This window comes from Molothrus ater, chromosome 8 (assembly GCF_012460135.2).
Source record: "Molothrus ater isolate BHLD 08-10-18 breed brown headed cowbird chromosome 8, BPBGC_Mater_1.1, whole genome shotgun sequence".
NCBI classification, from domain to species: Eukaryota; Metazoa; Chordata; class Aves; order Passeriformes; family Icteridae; genus Molothrus; species Molothrus ater.
In genome coordinates, this window is record NC_050485.2 from 25,941,467 (window position 1) to 25,963,504 (window position 22,038).

The 22,038-nt window shown below is 44.6% G+C and overlaps 1 protein-coding gene across 2 annotated transcripts in view; it reads left to right on the forward strand.

The window, feature by feature from the left end:
• MXI1 (MAX interactor 1, dimerization protein) overlaps window positions 1-17,670 on the forward strand; it is a 54,943-nt gene extending 37,273 nt beyond the window's left edge. For both annotated transcript variants that reach the window (XM_036386169.2, XM_036386170.2), the window contains exons 4-6: window positions 13,158-13,272; window positions 14,466-14,637; window positions 15,781-17,670. In XM_036386169.2, coding sequence (XP_036242062.1) covers window positions 13,158-13,272; window positions 14,466-14,637; window positions 15,781-15,944 — 451 coding nt within the window. In that variant the 3' untranslated portion in view covers window positions 15,945-17,670. The remainder of the gene's footprint in view (window positions 1-13,157; window positions 13,273-14,465; window positions 14,638-15,780) is intronic.
• Window positions 17,671-22,038: the final 4,368 nt, after the last annotated feature.

A 22,038-nucleotide genomic window follows, 5' to 3' on the forward strand; every position in this document is an offset into this window, starting at 1 on the left:
CTAGCAAAAATCACTCTGTTAGACCCTCAAAGTATGCTGAGGAGTTCTGGCTGAGATAGGCAAATGTGGGGAACAAATAAAATGGATCTTTTCTTTTTCCAATGTAAGCATTTCCCACTTCACCTAACCCAAAGAGCAACTTTGATGCCAAAAAAAGTGGGAAACTGGATGGGAACACTTCATCTCCCATGGATATTCTATGTAATATGATCCTCTTAGGAAATGTGCAGAGCCTGTTCTCTGTGGTGTGACCTCTTTTAAACTTTTCTTGGCTTGGAAGAGCAGCTTACAGGCTTGGTATTCACTGGAAAAAGCACATATAGGGATACATTTCAGTGAAGGGATTGCAAAAGGAGAGGAGAAGCAAAATCTTACATCTAGTGTCATATACTTCAGGAAAACATGTGAAGGCACTCTGGTGTCATGAGTGTCTCTTGGAGCTTCTTTGAGTTGTGTGTTTCGGTGATCTCTGCACAGAGTACACATGGTGGGGAAAGAGCAGAATGGGAAGGGGTTTGTACTGTGTGCTGGGCACACTGGAAGTGTTCAGCAGCTGTCAGAGTGGAAGGCTGTGGTACACAAGCAGGGGACTCCTGTAAGCCCTCCAGGCTGGCTCCCAGGTCTGTGCAGACAGCACTGGCTTGTGCTTTTGCTCAACCATCCAGGAAAAGCAAATTGCACAAGGTGCTTAAGCAATTTTTTATTTTTTCATTTCAAAGGATTGTTTTTTTTAATTGTTCTGTTATTTAAAGTGAAAAATATTATTAATCTTGCCAACTCTTGTAATCTTCCCTAAAATTCTGGTGGTGCTTGGGGCAACCCAGCACCCAGAGTTAAGTGTTTCCTATCCTCCACACAAAACCAATGAGCCAATGTAACCTTTGTACTTAAAAAACAGAAAGAAGAGGAAACATCCTATGTAGGTGTTTGTTTTTTAGAATAGTGTGATCTTTGAGCTACTATGGTATATATTTTTTTAATGGGGCCTAAACCATAATGGGATTAACAGTAGGACATCAGAACGAAAGGGTTTTAAGAAGTAAAAAGCTTTATGACTGCATGATTGCAGTGTCAACAATACAGCCTTCATCTTGTCTTCCTGATTATGACTAAACTCCTTTGAAATTCCATCTTGAGAATTTCTTGGGACAGAGATAACAGAAGACCTCAGACAGATTTTTGTTGCATATATGGAGTAGTGAGGAATTACTGATCCATTTTGGGAAATGTGGCCATGTTGTACTCTGAGCCTCATTAACTACCAGAGGAAGCTGGATGACTTGGCTTTCAGAGAATCCCAGACTCTTGGCTCTTCCCACACCTTTGTCATTGCTGAGCTGCATGAGCTCCTGAAAGCCAGGAGTAGCTGTAGCTGTGCACTACTGTATGAAGGAATTAGGATTAGCTCCATTTTGTGGATGAGTGGTGTGTGCTTCAGTTCCTGCAGGATTTCCCTGGGGTCATGCAAGCTGTCTGTGGACAGGTCTGATTCTCACTCCAAGGTCCTGCCTGCTGCATCGCCCTTTCCTGCTTGTGGAAATGTCATCTCCGGTTTGCTGCTCTGCCCTTCCTGAAAGTGCCTGCAAGCTCTGCCAGCTCCTGGCTAGCACAGCACTAGGAAAGTCAAAAAGTTCCTCCTTCTGGTTTGTAGTTTGGCTCTCGTGCTGAGGAAACCCACCACAGGCTCTCTCTAGGTGAATATGTTTGGGAAAAATTACCTTTTTTGTTGTTTTTTTAGCTATGATTTTTAACAGTAGTGTTTTTTGAAACCAACAAGGAGTCATCCCAGGATGGTATGCAACATAGAAAATAAAATATCTGATTGGTGAAACAGTAGTGAATATTGCCTAAGTTCATGAGGCCCTGAGAGTGACATAAGCACTACAAAAGAGCGGGGAAGGAGGGTGGGATTGTGATTATAAAGTGGTGCTGCTGCAGGTATTTCTGTAAGGTCATGCTGTTATTTTCTTAATACTGCTCTGATAGCAGAGCAAATGGAAACCAGTTTCCACCAAACCAGAGGAGTAGGTGTTCCAGCTCCTCCCTCTTTTTTTTTTGTCTTTTTAAATAATTTTTCTTTCCAAAACAAGCCATGAACCTTTCAGTGTCTGGTTTGTTCCAAGTGGGGTCCTAACCCTTTTCCTTCTGGGAAAATACAGGGTCAGCAAGCATAAGGCAGCTAATCCTCCTACAAATGTTAGTTTACTCAACTACAGCTGTTCTTGGTTTGGAGAATCAAATTTGTATCCATTTGTGGCATTGAAGACCCAGACAGGGGTCATAATAGTCTTCTTTAGCTGATCAAAAGTTCACTAGGTAGAGCACCCTGTGCTTAATATAATGATTTTTGAGCCCAATTGAAAGCACTGGAAGTTTTGTAGTTGAGCTAAAGCAAATGGAGCAATTTGCATGTCTTACAGATACATTCTTTTCTTGCTTCCAGCCCAGAGAAAGTTGTTTCCAAGCAGCCAGCTCCATGCTTTTTCCTTGTTTGAGGTTTGAGCCATCTTGCATCTCTTGGCCTTCACACACTCCTACAGGAGAGAAAGAAGATATAAGGAAGGTGCCCAGTTAAAGGGAGAGAGAAAGGCAGGGGCTTTGTATTGTTCTTTCCCCCTGAGGTTTATCTTGTTTTAATTTTCTAGACAATAAACTTGGCTCCTCTTTGGAAGAACTCTGTTGAGAAGGAGATTGTATTAGCACATCACACCAGCTAAACAGAGGCAAGGTGTGTTTTCACACTCTCTGGTGCCTCCTTTCAAAAACTCTTTTTTTTTCCTGGTACCTCTGTATGTGTGAGTTCAGGACAGGCTCACCTGCTGTCAATGTGCTGGGAGCTGTGCTCTGTTTAGTCTCCCCTCCTGAGTAACAAGTATAGGTAATTTGAATTAAAACCATTTGTCACTTAATGTTAGCCAACTCCTAGCCTCTTGAAATACAGTATTGCTGGTTTTTCTGTGCAAAAATCCTTATGTCCAGTAGGAAAAGGTCTGCTAGGATGTCTCAAGTTCTCCTTCCTACTGCTTTTTTTTCCAAACATACATCAAAGAATGACCTTGGCTGGTAATTCATTTTCCCTGGGAAGTTTGAGGTTAAATTTAAAATAATTTTACAAGGTGAAATTACATGCACTGCTTCCCTTGTTCCAGATGTATGCCCTCTGTACCTGAAAGGTACAGTAGATATTTGATGACTCCTTAAATATTTCTGACAGTGTGAAGAGATATTAGATGAAGAGCACATGCTTTCCTTCTGGCATAAAAGATTTTGTGTAAACAAGTATGTCAAATGGTTACATTCTTAGAATATACTTTCATTAGGAATTTTCTTCCATGAGATAAGCTTCAGAAAATAGATGCATGTGATGGAAAAATTCTTAGTGGCTATAACTTACCTGTGTAATTTTAAAAATTATGTTAATGACAAAAAGAACTTCCAGTACCAGATAAGAATTTATTCTTGATATTGACAAATTTCCCACTCATGATTTTAAAACCAGGAAACACGTTTTCCGAAACAACAAGTTAATAGCATCCTTTCCTTTTTCAGTGATGTACAAATGTCAGTCTTATGAAGCAGATCAGTCCCTGGCTACTCTCCAGCTGCCTGCTGGGAAGCTCTCTGCTGCCTCGGGTTCTGCCAGGCTCAGGTGCAGGCATGGGTCTTCAGGGGTCCCTGCAGATCCTTGCTAATTCCTCTGTTTTCTGGTGTGCACCATCTTTGATTTCTTCTGGAGAGGCTGGAAGGACCTGGTGGCAGTAGATCTGAGCTGGAGAACTTTCCCATTGCCTGGCAGTTTTAGAGGCCATTAAGGATATGGATTGAGAGCATCTCTGCTTCTCAGAGTTTGACTGCAGAAGCCTTGCAGGAGCCCAAAACACCTCTTCATTTCAAAGGCATTGTGCTTAGCCAGGAAACCTCTGAACAGAATAATCAAGAATAGCTGGAGAGTTTGGGAAATCTTGGCTATCTTTGCTGGTGACCTAATTCTAGCAGTAAAGCTGAAAATCCATAGATTGCAGCAAACCAGGTTAGTGCCTCCTCTGCAAGGAGGCAGGTTCCTGATGAATGGCACAGCTGCTTTGCAGGCATGTTGGCAATGTGCAGGAGGACTCTGCACTGACTTGGCTTTGAGCACACTGTGTATCCCTAGAAGGATAATTACAATGGTATTAGTGAGAACCAGGGCACAGGACACCGCTGGCTATTTAAAGAGCAGGTCTATTTTTAACCACCTTTTAACAAAGATGGAGTTTTTATTAGACTGGGCTTTATAATTAACCAGCCTGGGTTGTCTGTTGATGTTTACAGCTTTCTTTGCATGTTCCCTGATAGTCAAATGCAGGATTGTCACCATATCTTATGGCCAGGGTAGGAAATTGCAATACCTGCATGCTTGGCAGCACATTGAAAAGTTGGTGGCAAATGATTTTTACCTACATGTGGCCATACGGGCAGCACCTGGGCTGTGTTCTCAAGTCAGAAGGAGAACATGATGTAAAGCATCTGTGGCCCATGGTGGCTGTTGGGTTTAGAATGTTGTGAGCACAGCTCAGCCTAAAAGGGGTTTAGCTGGTAACATTGTCTTCTGTGCTACACTAAAATACAATATAATTATATTCACCAGGGATTAAAATACTCTCTGACAATGTCCAATATTGATAATAGGAGATCCTCAATATATAAATTCAGGGGAAAATCTGCTCCAGAGCATCTGTTGCTATTTGACATCTCTTAATAAGTGTCCATATTTCTTGCAAGGAATGACAAAGAGGAGCTGGGAGTTGGGAAGAGAAAGTGGCGGACAGGCGCTGAGGTCAGTGTGAGATCTGTATGAAAATGAAAGGGTGAGAGAAAATGCCAGGCATTGATTGATTCCATTCCTTTGCTGGGCAGATGGCCACCTATGCTGCTCTCATCACCTTCTCATTGTGAAGCCCAGGTTATTGCATTTGATCTTTTTCTACTGAGTTGAAGCAGCCCTGTCTCATCAGTGCCTCTGAAGATCAAAGGGGTTATGAAAGGATGAGCAGTTGTGTTACCGAGCAACTGTGAGTTCATTCTGGAGGAGGAACCTTCCAAAATGGCATCATTTTTATTACTGTGAGCATCAGTATTCAAAAGTTTTTGACATTACCTTTTCTAGTTTTGGAAGTCATGAGATTATAGGTAGTCTCTCTTTTTTGGAAATTGTTTTATTCATTTAAATAAAGCTTCTGTCTTCTAGCCCTATAGTTCAAAGCAGGAAACCTCAAGATGTGCAACAAATAGGACCCAAAGGCCCAGAAGTTATGCTGTGAATAAAATTAGTCCCAGATATATCACTTCAGCTTCAGAATCATAGTGTTGCTTTAGTATAATTATTTGGGATCTGCTTGATTTAGGAATTTGCCTTCAAAATCATAACATAATTAGGAGAGGCCTCTCAACAATATTCAGTTTTATACCCAGAAGGATCCCAGGAAATGCAGAGATTTTGACAGCTCTGGGATGCAGAGGGAGGCGGAGGAGCATGTCTTTCTCCAGACTGCAGTAGTAGGCTAGAAAGGTCCATGTTGGAATGGACCAGTGGTGGCAAGACATCACTTGGCACAAGGTTTGTTGGTCTTGCAGCTTCTGTTTGCCAAGAACCTGAAACTCTTCCAAAGTTGACATCAGTGATGAGTCTTCTCATCTAGAAGTAATTTCTGTGTCAGGTGGCCATACACTCACACTGCAGTGCAAGGCCACACAGGGCTCAGGGACAGTCAGGGTTTGTAGCATGGACGCTTTCAAAGTGTACAGTGGAGAGTGTGGGCAGTACATTTTCAGGTAAAACCTTGCTTTATGCTTACCTTAAGGCTTGCAGCTTCTGTTGCAGATGGGGAGGAGGGTTTCTGTGCCCCAAAATCAGCCATTTTTTCCTGAGTATTTCAGTTGCTTGGTAAGATGCTCCCTTTCCCAGGGTACCTGGTTTTGGTTTTGTCTCTGAGGTGGCCTTTGGACAAAGCTCTGCAGTTGTGGAGTACATCAGTACATTGCTGTTTGTATTTTGTTTCCACTTATGGCCTTGAATCAGAACTCAGCTTTCTTATGCACTGTGCCACCCCTTATCTGGGTGGCTTGTGCATGGCTTGTGACCAGGCAGAGGTACATTGATTTGTGTGACTGTGAAAAACTGCATTGCCTTGGGGTTGGATTTTTTAAATTATTTCTATTATTGTTTTACCATTGTTAGGTCACAGATCTCATCATTTGCAGTTTGTTTTTCCTTTGGCCTTGACTTGAGAACACAGTTGGGTGCATGTTCATCTCTGACTTTTGCAGACAGACCTGACATGGTTAAGATAGGGTTGAAAATGTTGCCTGTAGAACTTTTTTGTTCCTTTAAATTCCTATTTATAGTATGTTGTCAACTCTTTTTATTGTCGGGCTTAAATTTTCATTTCTTTGTTTATTTTAAATGGTAGATCTTTACATCTAAAAATTTAAAAATATGAAGGATTTTTTTCAGTTAATTTTTATGGCAGATGTTATTAGCTTTTGGAATACAAATACTTATACATGCCAGGGAGCCATCGGTAGAAACTGACTGGAAACAGGGTCAGATGAGCAAATATCCCCTTCCAACTGGGAGCAAAGGCACGAAAACAATCATCAGGAGAGACCTGATTTAAAATCTGAAAGCAAGGCTTGTTGCGAGCGATTTCACAGCTCAGGTGGAGAACACTGACTTTCAGCTGTGCATTTGTGAGTCAGATTTCCTCCTGAAGGCCGTGTCCGTGGTGCCCTGCGCGCTCGGGCTGAGCGGGGCTGGCTGCTCATCCATCGCAGCCTGGCCGGGCGCCACCGCAGCGCTGCTGCCTGGCCGGAGGGCTCGCAGCAGTTGCATAACGCGCTGCAGCACCGACACACAGCGGGGCTCTGCCCGCTCCTGCCTCCTCCAGCCCGCAGCCAGTGCTTGGAAAAACCTCTGGAGACAAGCGTGGCTAAAGCAGGGAGCGGATACCTCGCTGAGAGGGCTGGGCTGGGGGTCAGGGACAAGAGTAAGGAAAAAACATCAAGTCGTATGATGGCTGTTGGAGATAAGCAGCCTCTGACCTGTGAACTGCTTTTAGAAGGAAAGCCTATTTTCCCTGCCCTGCGGTTTTTGCATGTGTTTCTCATTACTTTTATCTCAGAATCATTCCCGTACATTGAATTATTGATGTGGGGTCACATGTGTTTCTCCAGGAATTGCTTTCTTTAACCAGTGATCCCTCCTGAATTTTTTAGACAATCTGTTAGGCTCTGAAATCAAACAAAGTTGGTGGTTTCTGATTTCAGGGTTGAATTAGATTCGACTTTGAAAAGGCTTTGAGGGAAGAGGAGACATATGATAATGTCCTTCTCCATATTAGGATCCTCCTTCTTCTGGTTCTTTTGGTGCTTCTTTTGGTTTGCTTCTATTTTTTTAACATCTCACAAAGATCAAGTGTCTGATTTAGCATCAGTGGAACTTGAGCATATTCCTAATGTTGAGCACATGCTTAAATCCACTGTTGAATTCAAGCCCTATAGACCTGGAGGCATAAGTACAAAAATATCTGGGAAATGCTTTTCTTTTCCCTCAGATGCACCCTTCTTTCAACATACAAAATTAAGAATTCAGCATTTTGAACTGCTGCTGGAGGCGAGTTGGTCATTTCCTGCCGGGAGGGAGGCTTGATCTTTCAAAGATGGGAAGAGAGTTTGTGTGTGTGTGTCTGTGTGTGTGTGTGTTTTGCAGATGTTCAGGCCTTGATTCAGCAAAGTCTCTCAGCAGTGTCTGACGGGGGGATAGTGCTGAGTCTGGTAAAGCTGCTGCTCCAGAGCTGAGTGTGTGCGCGTTTGCCTGACTGCTCAGCAGAGAAAGTTTCTTTTCTCAGTTTCCATCGCTTCTGCTCATGGTGGAAGTTGGCAACGACCCTGCACAAATCCCAAACCACTTCTGGCAAAGAAGCTGCTGTCTCTCTGGCAATGTTAACATTCAGGGATTGCTCGTGTCTGCAGCGTTTCTGCAGCATGGACCAGAGGAGGATGGAGCAGGCGGTGGGGGTCACCCCTTGTCAGGGGCTGCACGGGGGCTTGGCTGAGCCCACCAGGGCTCAGCAAGGGAAACTCTCTGTGGCCTTACAGCCCTGGGCTGGCCCTTGTAGGGACCCTGTTGGGCATTGTTGGGGGCTAGGTTTCCAGCCCCTGTGTAGCCACTTTGTGAATAGCAGACAGAGGGCTTGGTGCTGCCAGCACAGGTCCCTCAGCTCTCTGGGGACTTCCCAGCAGGGAGGAAGCTGGTGGCTTTGTGCCCAGCTTGTTATGGTGCAGAGTGTTGTGCTAGGTTGATTCCTACCCAAACTCCTCAAAAATGTATTCAGAGGTGTGGGGGAAGGAAACAGAGACTTTTTTTGCACCCACACCTTTTTCTGCAGTGCAGTTTTGATTCAGGCAAAAGAGAGCCCAGTTCCTGCAGTGGGATTTGCATGTGTGTTGTACACTGAGACAGCTGAAGCTGTGAGCAAAAAGCACGCATAAATAAAGGCTTCCTCCCTGTGCTTTATATAATCAGAGTGGGTGATGTCATTGGGAGCTGGAGAGGAGAGCAGGCTGTGAAATTACAGCCCTCTGCAGCCAGACAGAGCCAAGTGCAAGGGGGGGCTGCACAGAGCAAGAGCCAGGCTCCCCTCTGATACAGGCTCAGGACAGAGGACCTTGGAGGGGAGCTGGGGGTAGAAGTAGATAATCCTGATACAGTCAGATAATCCAAATACAGTCAGAAGCTCTTGCACAGGCGCAAAGGGAAAGCAGGGAGAACAGCAGGTGCCTAGTGAGCAGCACTGGGGCTGCCATTTCAAGGGCCAGCACTCCCTTCCTCCATATGCAGTCTTCTACAGCTTATGGATCTGCTGGAAGGGCTATGGGGCTGCTGGGCTTTTTCATCCTTCTTCTGCTTCAGTCTCCTGGCCTATTGCAGCTCCTGGCAGAGAAGAGAGGGCATCCTTGCTCTGCTTGCCCTCCACATCCCAGAGGAACTTGCTTCTAGTCTCTTCCTGGCCCCACACAGGCAAAGAAGCACAAACAGAGGGGCTCTGTCCTAGCCAGAGTGGCCAGGTGAAACAAGATAAAGGGTGATCCTCAGCTCTTTGGGACAGGACTTGTGTTTGGCTCTGGGTTTCTGAAACCTCTCAGGTGTTTTCCTCCTTTTTGGCCATTCTGATGCCCCCCCAACATGGGAGTCTCAAACAGGAGTTTTCCCTCTCATCAGGCTGAGCAGGAAGAGGGGACCAGGCTCAGCCCTTGGGAAAGTGGAGAGCCCCTTTCTTTCAAATCTTTTACAGATTTCTCTTTCAACACATGAAGCATCTACAATGTGCTCAGTATGCCGCTGTGAGAGCCTGATTTATTCCCACTTTGGCAGGAGGAAGGGCTGCAGCTTTTCCCATCTCCCCTGCAGCTAGCATGCAAAAGCTTCGGCCTCTGCTGAAACTGGAATTCTCCTTCTGTCATCCTCTGTCTTCCTGAGGATCAAGAGAGCAAGAGGCAGCAGCCCTTTGCACCAAGCCTGCCTTGTTTCTCTGTTATATAACAATATGGGCTTTTAGACTTGTTTTTCTAGATATTGGCAGATGCGTCAAATATTGGCATAATCCAGTGGTTTACATGGAAAGCCGTCTGGCTCTGTCTGGAGGCTGCACAATGCTGCTATTTTCATTGAAAACAAGAGCTTGCAGCATTGTCAAAGCCACATTGCAGCAGAGTCCAGGTAAACAAGGGGAAAAGGCACTCACATCATGGCCTGACCTGGGGAATTACAGCTGCCCAGGGGCAGCTCCAGGACTTGATAAAAAAGATTAATGGCTTTGCAATTGCTTTCTCTCTGAAATGGTCTTTTAACTAAGTCTTCTGTGATGGTTTTCAAAGAATCACAAAGTCATTTCAGTGGAAAAGACTTTCAAGACCATTGAGTTCAACCTTTGACCGATCACCATTTTGTCAGCTAGACCATAGCCCTCTGTGCAACATCTAGTTCAGTGAGCAGTGACTCCATCTGCTCCCAGGGCTCTGGAGTTTTATTTCTGATGCACCCACCAGTCTGTCAGACCTGCAGTGTGTGCTCTGCAGTTTAAGAACCCATCTTGGTCCACTGGGGCTGTTGGAAGTTGAGGTCAGGGACTATGATTGGGTTAGATTTTAAAAATAAAAAAGTAAGGAAGGTATTGAATGCTGCAGAGGGGTGACAGCTGGGGAAGTTGTTTAGTTGGATCTCTGAAGGAAAGCAACGTGCTCACATGCCAGGACAGCTTGCAGGCTTGTTTGCTCCTTCCCATCCCAGTGTGGCTCAGCGTGGAGTGCAAAATAAAGGGAAAATCCAGTGGCAGCACAGAAGTACCAGCTTTGGTCAGACCTCTTCAAAACCTGCCTTAGCTCAGCCAACACCACCTGCCCCTGCAGTGTGCTTCCAGCCCGAGTCGTGCTGTGTGCCGTTGGGAGCTTATCAGCTCACACCACACTTGTACCCCAGGCAGGTGGCCCCTCCTGATGCCTGGTGTGCTGGCACAAGCCATCACCCCTGCTGCAGGCCACAGCCTTTGGCTAGCAGCCAGCAGAGCCAGGTGCAGGAGTGGCTTCTCTGAAAATGGTCTGCATGAGCCTGGGACAAGCAGTAACCTTCTTCACTCCACTGTGATCCTGGGGCACAATGGGAAGGTTTTCAGGTGTCTGGGGTTTTATTACATGGCTGGACCTTTGCCTGTAGCTTTCAGGTGCTTAACAGGGTTGATCTTGTTCAGTCTGCACACAACCCAGCTTTTGACGTGGCAGATCAGTGCCACCCTTGATCGCTGTCTCAGCAATCCAGCCAGTGCTTGCTCCTGCCTGAAGCTGATCTCTGGTTCCAGGAATTGCAGTTCCTGGTGCAGCACCTTCCCAGTTCCTGGTAAAACACAGTGCTGAGAATCAGCTCAAAGCTCAGGCTGTAGATGTGTTGTCCATTTCTTTCTGCATTCAAGAGTGGACTGTGATGTCTTTGTTACTGGTTGGATGTTGATTCCCCAAACTTTTGTTACTGTTACACAAATAATTTGATTTTCACCATGGGCTGGGAGCTGCCTCCAGGTCTGTGGTACCTGCCTGTAGCAGATGCTGTGTAGCAGTCTGCTGTTAGGTGGAGCCCCAGATCTGGGCTCTGCTTGATCAGTGTGTTTAACTTGGGCAGATCTGTAGGTGAAGTGTGTGGCTGGAGCTGATACTTGTGCTGTGAGGAGACACATCCTGCTCCATGCTGCAGCTTAGTGGCTGTGCTCTGACAGCTCTGAATCAGTGACTTGCCTGTGTGGCCATTCAGAAAGTCTGTGCCATATCCAAAAATTGGTTTCAAACCCCTCTTTGACCACAAGATTCATTTCTGTGCAAGAAGTCAGTGTCCAGGGTCCTAAGAGATGACGCGAACTGTAGTGCCACTGTGAACCAGCAATACTTTTTCATTGCTTCCCCTTTTGGTCATCATGGGACACAGGCAAAACACCTGTAGTGGGTGCACACTCCTGACCAAGCTCTGTGTTGAAAACTGGCTTTCAGGTAAAAAAAAATCCCCCCCATGTCAACCATATGAGTTTAATGACAGTGGGGTTTGCCCTAGAGCAACTTAAGAAGTAGGAGATGAGATTGATGTGATTACTGTTCTTTCAGTTTGATTTTTGGATTATGATTTCCCTTTCCCCACCCCTGTATTTGTTAATGTTTAATGGAAAACATGCTTTCTTCAAGGCTCTTGCTGGTAATATGCAGCCCTGTGACTGTTATTGAAACAGAATGATGAACCCTTCGTAAAGAGATTTATGGTAGAAACTGTGAGGAGCTCACTTCTACAGCACGGCCAGTGAACACTCCCCTGTGCTGACAGTTCATCAGCAAAACCCCTGACCCTTCCACCCTTAATCATCCTTGCTTGTCACTGACATAATTGCCTGATTACAGACTCCTCTCCCCCACCCCTTTCAAACTGGGTGCAATAGTGCATTTGAAAAACAAATGGAAATGAACTGTCCATGCTCTTTTTTTCTTTCTTTTTTTTTTCCTTCCCCTGCATTGAGATGGATCAGGCTAAGATTCAGTTTCTTTGTGCATGAGCAGGGGCTGGGATAGGCTTTCAGGAGTCTTTTGCACTGGTGTTTCTTGTATGTGAATGGTAAAGCTGATGTCATTGTGTTATTGATTGGGATGACAACTTTGGACATAAATCATTAATGTCTGGGAAAGAGAGAGGGAGGGGAAAAAGGCAACACACACTAGATAGTTTTCCATAAATCTGCTGTTCATCCCTGCATATGTGCTCCAGAGGAAGAGACAGTGGGAACAGTTTTCCTCTGCAGCCTGAGGACGATGTGGGTTGTCACTGCTGCCTGAACCATTTACTCCAGAACATGTTGCCATGTACTGCAGAAAATGGATCATATCACCAGCAGTGCTGTTGTGCTGGAGCCTGTCTTTGTAGCCAAGGTCAGAAGTCTGCCTGGGGGAAGGTCTTGGGTTCTCTCATTCCCACAGACCTTGCACCCCCAGCAGCATTTCAGACCTGGGCCCAGGAAGGAGAAAGAGTGCAGTTCTTGGGAACTACTATCCCTGTCACTCCTTGAATTGCCAGGGATTGTTTCAATGTTTTGAATTGACCATTTTTCCATTGATGGTCTTAATTTCATGCAAAAAGAAGGTGTTCGGGTCAGTTCATAGCAAATGTCCCTGAGCTAGCAATGGACAAGCATGCAGGGGGTAGCAGTCATTCAAAACTGCTTTCACAAAAGTTCTTCTCAGCAAAAGAGACAGCAAATAGCTCAGAGAGAGTGGAAATCCATGAGATACTTGTACCATTTTCTTCTGTGCCTTTGCCCCTGCACAAAGTTCATCCAGATGGGTCAGATTATCTGTTCAGACAGCAAGAAAATAAACAGTGTCTGTCAGAGGTTAGCAATAATGAAAGTATTGGTGAGCAGCTGATGTTTGAAGCGTAAATAGTTCAGCGACAGTCTGTGCTGGTACCTGAGGGGAATCTTGTCATGCCTGGAAACAGGGAAGCCTGAAAACTGCCTCATAGGGGGGCAGCAATAAAAGAAGTGACATTCCCTTGCAGAAAGCATGGCTCTGATCCTCCTGTTCTCCCCTTGCAGCCGAGCTCACCTCCGCCTGTGTCTAGAACGCTTAAAAGTTCTGATACCGCTCGGACCAGACTGCACCCGGCACACCACGCTTGGGCTGCTCAACAAAGCCAAAGCACATATCAAGGTAAGAGCTGCCTTTCCCTGCTGCTTTCAGCGTGGGCTCTTGGGAAGTGCAGTGCAATTGTCATCCTTGCTGCCTAGAGCTAACTCTGTTGAAGGAAACGTGGCACTGTTAAAAAGTAAATAAATAAATAAAAAGAGCAAGCAAGCCTTGCCCCCTTGGTTAGCCATTTATTATTGCCACAAGCCACATTGTTGGAAGAGTCCATAATGAACTCCTTAAGTACAAAAATGATGAATTTGAAGAGCAAAGATCTTGTTCTGTATTGTGATCATTTGTTGACAGCTGTATCTCTTTAAAGAAAAACATACCTACTGCTGAGTGACTGCATTTTGATGGGAAATGCAGCTTTTTTTCTGGTGTGCTACTGAGTTTCCACTGCCGAAGCATAAGCACAAACCACAAGAGTGTGAGACAGGTTTGGCTTGCTGGAGTTCCATGTGTGAACCTTCCAGCTAGCCTAGCTCTTCCAGCTCCACTTTTGGCAAAGAGAGATGTGAAAAGAAAATGCAGCATTGTCAGTATCTGGGAGAGGCTGAAATACTTCGTTGCAGGTCAGGATGTAGAGAGGGAAGATGGGTGATGAGGGAGGAAAAGTACTGCCAAAGGGACAGAGTTAGCCTGAAATGACTCCTCCTTATGCAATGTGCTTGTCGTAGGAAACAAAGAACAGTGCCCTGGTAGATTTCCCAGCTGTGATCAAAGAAATCTGTAGTAGGTTATGTAAATCACTCACTGAATAGAAAACTGTTTCTGAGAAATCCTTCTAAACCATGCAGTAAAGAACACAGAAGTCCCGGGCCACGTTTTTATGTTGGAGCAGCTCGTAACAAACCCTGGAGTGGATTGGTTTGGGGGTGTGAGGCCCCTCCGTGGGCACAGGCGGTAATGCAGGTGTCTGGTCCCGGGTGGGATGACCCACAGACTGCTGCCATTCACAGCGTGTCCCCTGGAGAGGCTCAGTCCTCAGAGTCTCTTCGTACTAATGGGTATGATTTATCAGGAGCTGAGAGGTGGAAAGATGTGGGGAGAAGGCATTGTGCTTGGAGACTGCGAGGCAGCTTGGTTCAGGGCACTTGAACTTGAATCCGTCTGGGACTGGGAAGGTCTAAGCAAGACAGGTGGCAGGGCAGTGGAGGTGGGAGGGAAGGAGAAAAGGATAAAAGCAATTACTGAGTTATATTTGATCATCTCAGAAACTTGAAGAGGCTGAGAGGAGAAGCCAACACCAGCTTGAGAACCTGGAACGAGAACAAAGATTCCTAAAGAGAAGACTGGAACAGCTACAGGGTCCTCAGGAGATAGAGCGAATACGAATGGACAGCATTGGATCTACCATTTCCTCGGATCACTCGGACTCGGAGCGAGGTGGGTGTTGCTGAACCAGCACGGAATTGCCAGGACTCTGAAGTGAGAGAATGAGATTCATCCATTTCTTCTCTCTCAGCTTCCCCTTCTCATGGCCTTTGGTGTTTAGGTTGCTGATTCTGCTCACACACAGGCACATACACACACATACATATGGAGAGTTTAGTATTTTGCATTAATTCTAAGTCTGGAAGAATTGTTGTTGCTGTCAACTTGAACTGATTTCCATGGCATTGAAAGAGATGGTAAAGTTGAGATGCTCATTGTGATTTTTGGTCTGCTGAATCTCTTGGCAACAAAAAGAGGAAAATGTAAGATATCAATAAAACTGGAACCAATGTTTCACACACCTACCCCCCAGCCCCCCCACCAAACTTCCCATTGAGCTCACCTCTTCAGTCAAAACTGGCTAGATCTATCTGAATGGCTAACTGAATTAAGATAACTTCCTTTTTAAATATATCCCTGCAGTGGACAGACCATTAGGCACAATAGATGGTTTGATATTTACTGACAGACCAGAAGATGATGGATAGTTTGGCTATGAATCTGTAGTTTAAAACAAAAATCCTTTGGAAAATTCCTGAACAATATGGGAACCAAGATACCTGGTTAATTAGATCTTTGCTTTTTAAGTCTTTCTTAAAAACAAGATGTCTGTTCCAAAATCCACTGAGCATGTTTGAGAGTAACCCAGATTCCCATGGTGTAATGCATTGTAATTGTGTGTGGTCCTGGCTTTGGCAATATAAAGTCAAGCAGCTAGCATGTTTAGGGTTGACTTCATGCTCCATTTTCTCTCTTGCACTCAATTTTATTTGTTTTTTCTTTTTTTTAACACTGGGGTATTAGAGGTCCAAAGAAAGAGGTGGTGGGACAAGCTCAGTGTGTGGGGTGGCTCAACTACGCTGACAGTGTGGCTGGTGTGTGGAGGAGTGAAATCCGTTTGCCAAATCCCTACAAAAACCTCCAAGCTGGTATTAGTCTTTTTATGAACAATGACCACAGCCCATTCCAGGGGGAACCTGCCAGATGACTGCTTCAGTTCCCTGTGTTAGGGGAGTCCCAGGAGCTTGCTGGCATGAAGGGGCAGTTGGGTGTGTAGTGCTAACCTGTGTGTATTTCTCTCATTTCCCTTTCTAGAAGAGATTGAAGTGGACGTTGAAAGCACAGAGTTCTCCCATGGAGAAGTGGACAATATCAGCACAACCAGCATCAGTGACATTGATGATCACAGCAGCTTGCAGAGTATTGGGAGTGATGAGGGTTACTCCAGCGCCAGTGTCAAGCTCTCGTTTGCTTCCTAGAACCAAGTGAGACAACAGTGCAGGGTGAATGATTTCACTGGGATGATCAAACTGGGTCCTAGATGCCAGTATCCTCTTTCAGAATTGACATATTGACAGCTAGGCCTGGAGAGACCTGTATATAGAGCTTTTTGGGTGAAGGAAGCCTCCCCAGAAACCCATATTTGTTCATTTGGTCATGTTACCAATCCCAATTTCTGCTGGCAAAAAGTTAGGCCAAATACTAGTCCCTTTGCAGTCAATGAAATCCGTTTGTTTCTGTGGGACCTGGATCTAGACCTTAGTGATGAAACACTTTGTTTTGAATTTATTTGAAATTGTTTGAAAGAGGATACTAGAAACTCATCCCTCTCTTTCTGTCATGAGATCTGAGAAATGTCAAAATTTCTTACACCGCATTCAGATTGAACAACCTAATTTAGGCCCTTCTGAAGAGCTTTTGTGGTCCTGAGAGGACTGTATCCTACAGTTTACCACAATCTAATGCTGTCATAATGTACTAGGAAATCTAAGAAGGCTTACGTAGCCTAGGAATAACAGTGCCGATAATGATGAAGGTCTCATTCTGTGCCCAGAGGGAGAGGGGCAGCGATGTTCAGGGGAGAACACCATTCAACTCAGCTTTCTGTTGGACATCATTTGAACAGTGAGTACCTCAGAAGCGTGGCTAAAGCGAGAGGTACACACCTGTAACCTACCAGCACAGGGTGGGCTGTCAGGCCTGGGGCTGTGCCAGCGCCAGCAGGTCCCTGGTAGATGTGTGCCCCTCGCAGGCACACGGCCAGCTGAGGGCAGAACGAAACCAGCACTCGAGAGGTGACACACCAGACAGTCATGCCCAGATACTGAGCCACTATGACCTTTTTATTTGAAGTGATTTTTTGATAAACATTTGTAAATGTGTTGGGAGGGAAAACACCCCAAGTCTGATGCATCTTTTTAGAGCTTGTCCATATGAAACCTTAGATGTCTTTTATATGAATTTATGCCATGAAAAGATCTCTGTTTTGATGAAGCACTTGACCCAATGAAATGCAAAGAACATTTTTTTGCCATGCACACAATGGATGAAGGCTGTGCTAAGCTGGAAGAGGCCAGGTTTGGTGGGGGTTTCTTCAGTTTTCTTTTTAGAATCATTCCCTTTGCTGACTTTTGAAGTTCCAGTCCAGTAGTTAACCTAGTTAAGCTCAGCACGTCTCTCATGTTAATGTAACGTTTTGACTGCACGTCCTGTTCCCAAGGGCCTTGCCACCTTATCTGTGCAGGTGCTGTTAAGAGCTGTTATAGCGAATGTTTTCTAATTTTCTCCAAGACAAGCATTCTAACCTGCACTTTGAGGGCTTTGCTTTTTTATTTTTGTCTTTTTAATGGCCAGGATTATTTTGTTTTCCAAGTTTTAAAAACCTTAATAGAGTCTTCACCTATGGCATTGTTTGAAACTTTGTATATCCTTAAGTAATTTAATTACCCCTCATTACTAAGAAAAAAAGAGGAAAAAATGCTTTATAAAATTCATAACTTATTGCTGATTTGAATGGGTTGTTAATTTCAGTCCTTTAGATTTTATTTTATTGTTTTAGATAGGGTTGGGTAAAAAGAGGTAAAATAAAGTAAAAAAAATAAAGACAACCATATTTAGCAGTGCAGTGGAATTGTGTTTAAATGTTAGCATATGGTCCCCATTAAAGTAGCACTTTAACGCCATTAAACATTTCTGTATCTGAAATGAGTTGTGTTCTTCCATCTTGGTCGTTCCTGTCACTTCAGCCAGCTGCTGTTCTTCTTGTGCCCTTTGGTCCTGCAGTGACATCCTGAGCAAGTCTCATGTAGACTTTGCCTGTGTTTTAAATACTCTGATGTTTCCCCCACTCTCCAAAACGTGTCATTCCCTGTAAGAGGCACAACGCACATGCTTGAGTAGAGAAATAATCTTTCCATGGCTGTAATGAATGATTTCTCTCCAGTCTGGGTTTTTTTTTTTAATTTGCTTACTAAGTTTGCATCTGGTTGCAGTTGTTAAACATGTTTTCACTTGTGTGCATGTAATCCAGTGTCTCAATCCATCTATTCTTCTTTCTGGGAGGTTACCTGGCAGGAGCAGGAGTCTGCCACAGAGTGAATTAAGCTCTAGGTTACAAATGGAGCCCAAGGGCTTTGAAAGAAGAAATGCTACTTGAATTTACTTTTGGGATCTATATGATATCTGGATGACACAAGGCTTGAAACAGTCTGTAGAGTGGTGAAAGGTAGGAAACTTCAGCTCTAGCAAGGTCTTATTTATTCATTATTATTCTCCTTGGAAGTGTTGACAACTGGCAGTGCTGGTGCTGAGCAGTTGGATACCAGTTGGATTTATTTATTTATGAGCCCTTTTCCGTAGCTGTCACAGCACCTCTTTTCCTGTTATTCCTGTTTGTGTTAAATGCCCACTTGGGAAAGCAATACAACAGCTGAGAAGCACTGAAGTTCAAGGGATGGAGAATGGCCCTGCTCTCCTAGTTGGTATAAAACAGTGACATGTCTATGGTTGGAATAAATGCTTTTAAAATGTTTGTTCGTAATGCTCTGGGGCAGTTTGGTATCTCCTACCTTTTCTAGTACTGTGGTCTCAAAGGGGTCCTGATCTCAAGTGCAAGTAAATGGGGAAAATGTCACAGGAGATGAACTTCCATCACCAGCCACCTGCCTGAATGCTCAGCAGCAATGGTCCAGCCAGGGGGAGGTCAAGGAAGAAAACAAATCTAAGAACCTTTCTAATAACTCCAAAGACCTGGGATTGGTTGCTCTGGTGCTGGTGGGTTCTTTGTAGCAGATCCTAGCAGATTTCAGCCAGAGTTTTGATAATTTCTTATGTGATGAAACATTTCTCTGGCCTTTCAAAGTTGTTCTGCCTTGCTTTATTTCTGCTTTGTGGATCCTGCATTTTCTCACCTCACACAGCTGCCATCCTCCTCAAATCTCCCTTCACTGTTCTGGTCTCTTGCTGTTGCAGTGTTCAAGATAACCCATTTTTAGAGATGTTGCTATAATTTTACAAGAATATGGTGACTTTTCCTGTAAAAGCAGAATTGGGTGCGCTTTCCTGAGGCAGCCTTCCCATGCAGTAGGCAGACATGCACACGCACGCACAGCTCCCTCATAAGCTCATTCTGTCAAGTCCTCCCTCTGTAAATTAGATCCCCAGTGGGTCTCTTTGCTACAGACAAACCCATTAAAAAGACCATCCAGCATTTTCCTTCTTTTGACACGAGTGTATTATGGAATGTCACCTCGTGTCTGCAGACAAGGTGGAGATGACTATCTGGCTGCATTTGTCATGGTTATCCTGTGGCAAGTTGTCACTTGAAGGTCATTTTAACGTCCGTTCCATTAGCAGCATGTCAGTGACGAAGGTGGTCTCACATCTGTCTGTCTCAAGAAATCTGTAGGTCAATAGAAAGGGGGTTAACTAGACAGACTTATCATTTTCTGGGGTGGGTGATTGTGTTTTCCTTTTGTCTGGTTGTTTGCTTGTTTGCTGCCATCTTTTTGTGAGCTCTGGCCTCCTGCTTTCCTGCTTTGTTCTCATGTATTCACTGTTCCCTGTTTGTTGTGTTGCTCTGTTGGAATGGGTGAAACATTTGGTTTCAGTGGAAGTGGGATCCAATGGGTGCCCTAACTGGAGATAGTTGTTCTATTTCCTCCCCACCCAGGATCATAAGCTTTTCTTGTGGCATTTTTTCTGACACCAAACATGCATCATTGGAGAGAGAAATCAAGGTCGCTTCCTGGAAGAGAATGGTAAAAAACAGGACTTCATTCTGAGGTTAGGGAGGTGATAACAATGAAAAGCTATAAAAAAGTAGAATAAAGTCCTATTTTTTTTTCCTGGAGCTTTCTCCCATGGACACATTGTCCAGTGAGTGAGAAATTCCGTGACTGGATAGTGACTGAAACTCCTCTGCATCAGCAATGTGATCTCTGAATTGTCCTGTGGGACCCTCGGGGAAGAGGAGTGTGTCCTTCTGCCTCTCTGTTCCCCAGTTTGCACAGAATACCTAGAGAACACTGATGTGCTGTCACATCTTCTTGAAATGTGCCAACACATCTGAGTGACATTTGGGAGGATGAATACAGGAGAGTGGTATTTGCACAGGCAAAGTTTTCCTTTTACTGAAAGGCAGGTTCTTTAACTGGGAATAATACACCAGCACCGGCCTCTGCTTCTCTGCTTATTTCCTCCTGCAAAGAGGGCTGATGGTGTAGTTGTTAGGCAGAGGCAGGAACAGGGAGTCTGTGGGTACTGGTGTTTTGGCTGTGGTACTAAATACCTTTTATGGAGGGGTCCTGTTTGTGGAGTTGTCTCACAACATGCATGTGTTGAGATCCCTTCAAAAGTGTCAAGGATCAGGGACGGCTGAGAAGGGTGGATGTGTCCTTCAAGGTGTGGGCTCATACAGAGCTGAACAGCTGAGTCACATGGTGCTGCTGGCCTGGCTGATGCAGGTCAAAGGTGTGAAATGTAATTTATTTGGGGAAAGATCTTCAACATTAGCCATGCTGTAAAAGCTGTGGGCAGCAATTTATTTTTATCACACTGGAAAAAATCAGCACCTTGGTTTGTAGTACCCCAGTGAGGCCTGCAGCAAATAGTGGGGTGAGCTGGGTAGTTTGGCCTTCAGCAAGTCATCCAACATCTTGGCTTGCAGACCTCTGTGCTGCAGACATGTGATGAAGCTTTATTTTAATACAGCAAGGATACAGCTTCAGCAAGGATTAATTTTGATCTTGAGGGATGTTGCAGGAAAGCAGAATAAGCCATGAAGGAATTTAAAGTATTTTATGGTGGTTTTAATATTGTGGTTTCTTGTTAAAATGTGCACAGGCCTAGGCCATAACTAGGGCTACCAGTGCTCTTGCTAATGCTCCATTCAGCTAACGTTAGGAAATTCTTTCCATTTAATCCCCTTTCAAAAATATGTCTCAATTAATTGTTTTGGATCTCCTCCTGGAAGGCTTGATGGGGAAATACAAAAGCTCTTTCCTATCCCAGAGTGCTGGATAACTGTACGAAATAGTATCCATCACCCCAGGAAGTCCCAGTTTCAGCAGGTCAGTCAGACAGGCAAGGTGTAAAATGCAGCTCACTCATATTCCTCATGGATAAAGTCTCTTTGGGAAGTAACAGCACCTTTCAGTCTAGGTGAGAGCAAACCTTTTTCAATCAGCACCCACTGTGAGAAGTTTTTGCACTTCTGTACAGACCAAGGAGTCAGTGTGAGGTGAGTTCAGTGTAGAAAGGGAATTGCTTTGCAGAAGGAAGCAATGCAAGTGCTTTTATGTAGCAGAGCCTTTTGCTCAAGACCAGAGCTGGCTTGGGTGGGTGGCACCATCATCCTCATGCAAATGTCCCTCCTTATTTTACTGTCTAAGTGAAAGTTTTTAGAGCCCAGATGAAGATTGGACAAATTACAATGCAAAGAGCAGCACCAGCTCCCAGGCAGCAGCAATCCTTCTCTTGGGCCTGACCCAGGAATGTTTTCAGCAACCTCACTCTTCACAGAACTGTTGCAAAGAGAGTGGTTGTTCCCAAGACCCTGCCACAGCTGCTGCAGGTGAGCAGAACCTCAAGGGGAAGCACAGAAGTTTGCTGTAGGTTTTGCCTTCTAAAGATCTCCACTCTTGAATTGCAGTCCTCTCAGATAAAGTCCCTTTTTGTATTTACAAACCTGTGAGACCGAGCAGCTACATAAATAAGTGACACAGCACTCACTGGCTTTAGGGAAGGCAAAGGAGAAATGGATTGCCATGACCATGAGAATTTCAATTTGCTACTGTTGAGACTTCTAAATACTTAAACTGACTGGGGCAATCCTAGATCTGAGTGAGGTTTATACTGGTTTAATTTCCACTATGGGTTTCAGTTTGCACAGGACTGAGGCTGTGCTAGATAAAAGTATGGCCTTATAGGAAATGGTTGAAGAGGAAACATGCAGCCCATACTGGTCATTTTGCACAGTACCCTTATCTGACAGGCACAAATCTCTGACAAATATCTCTTCCATCTCTGTAGCTTGGGGGGGCTTGAACTCTTTACTTTTACAGTAACTTTCCC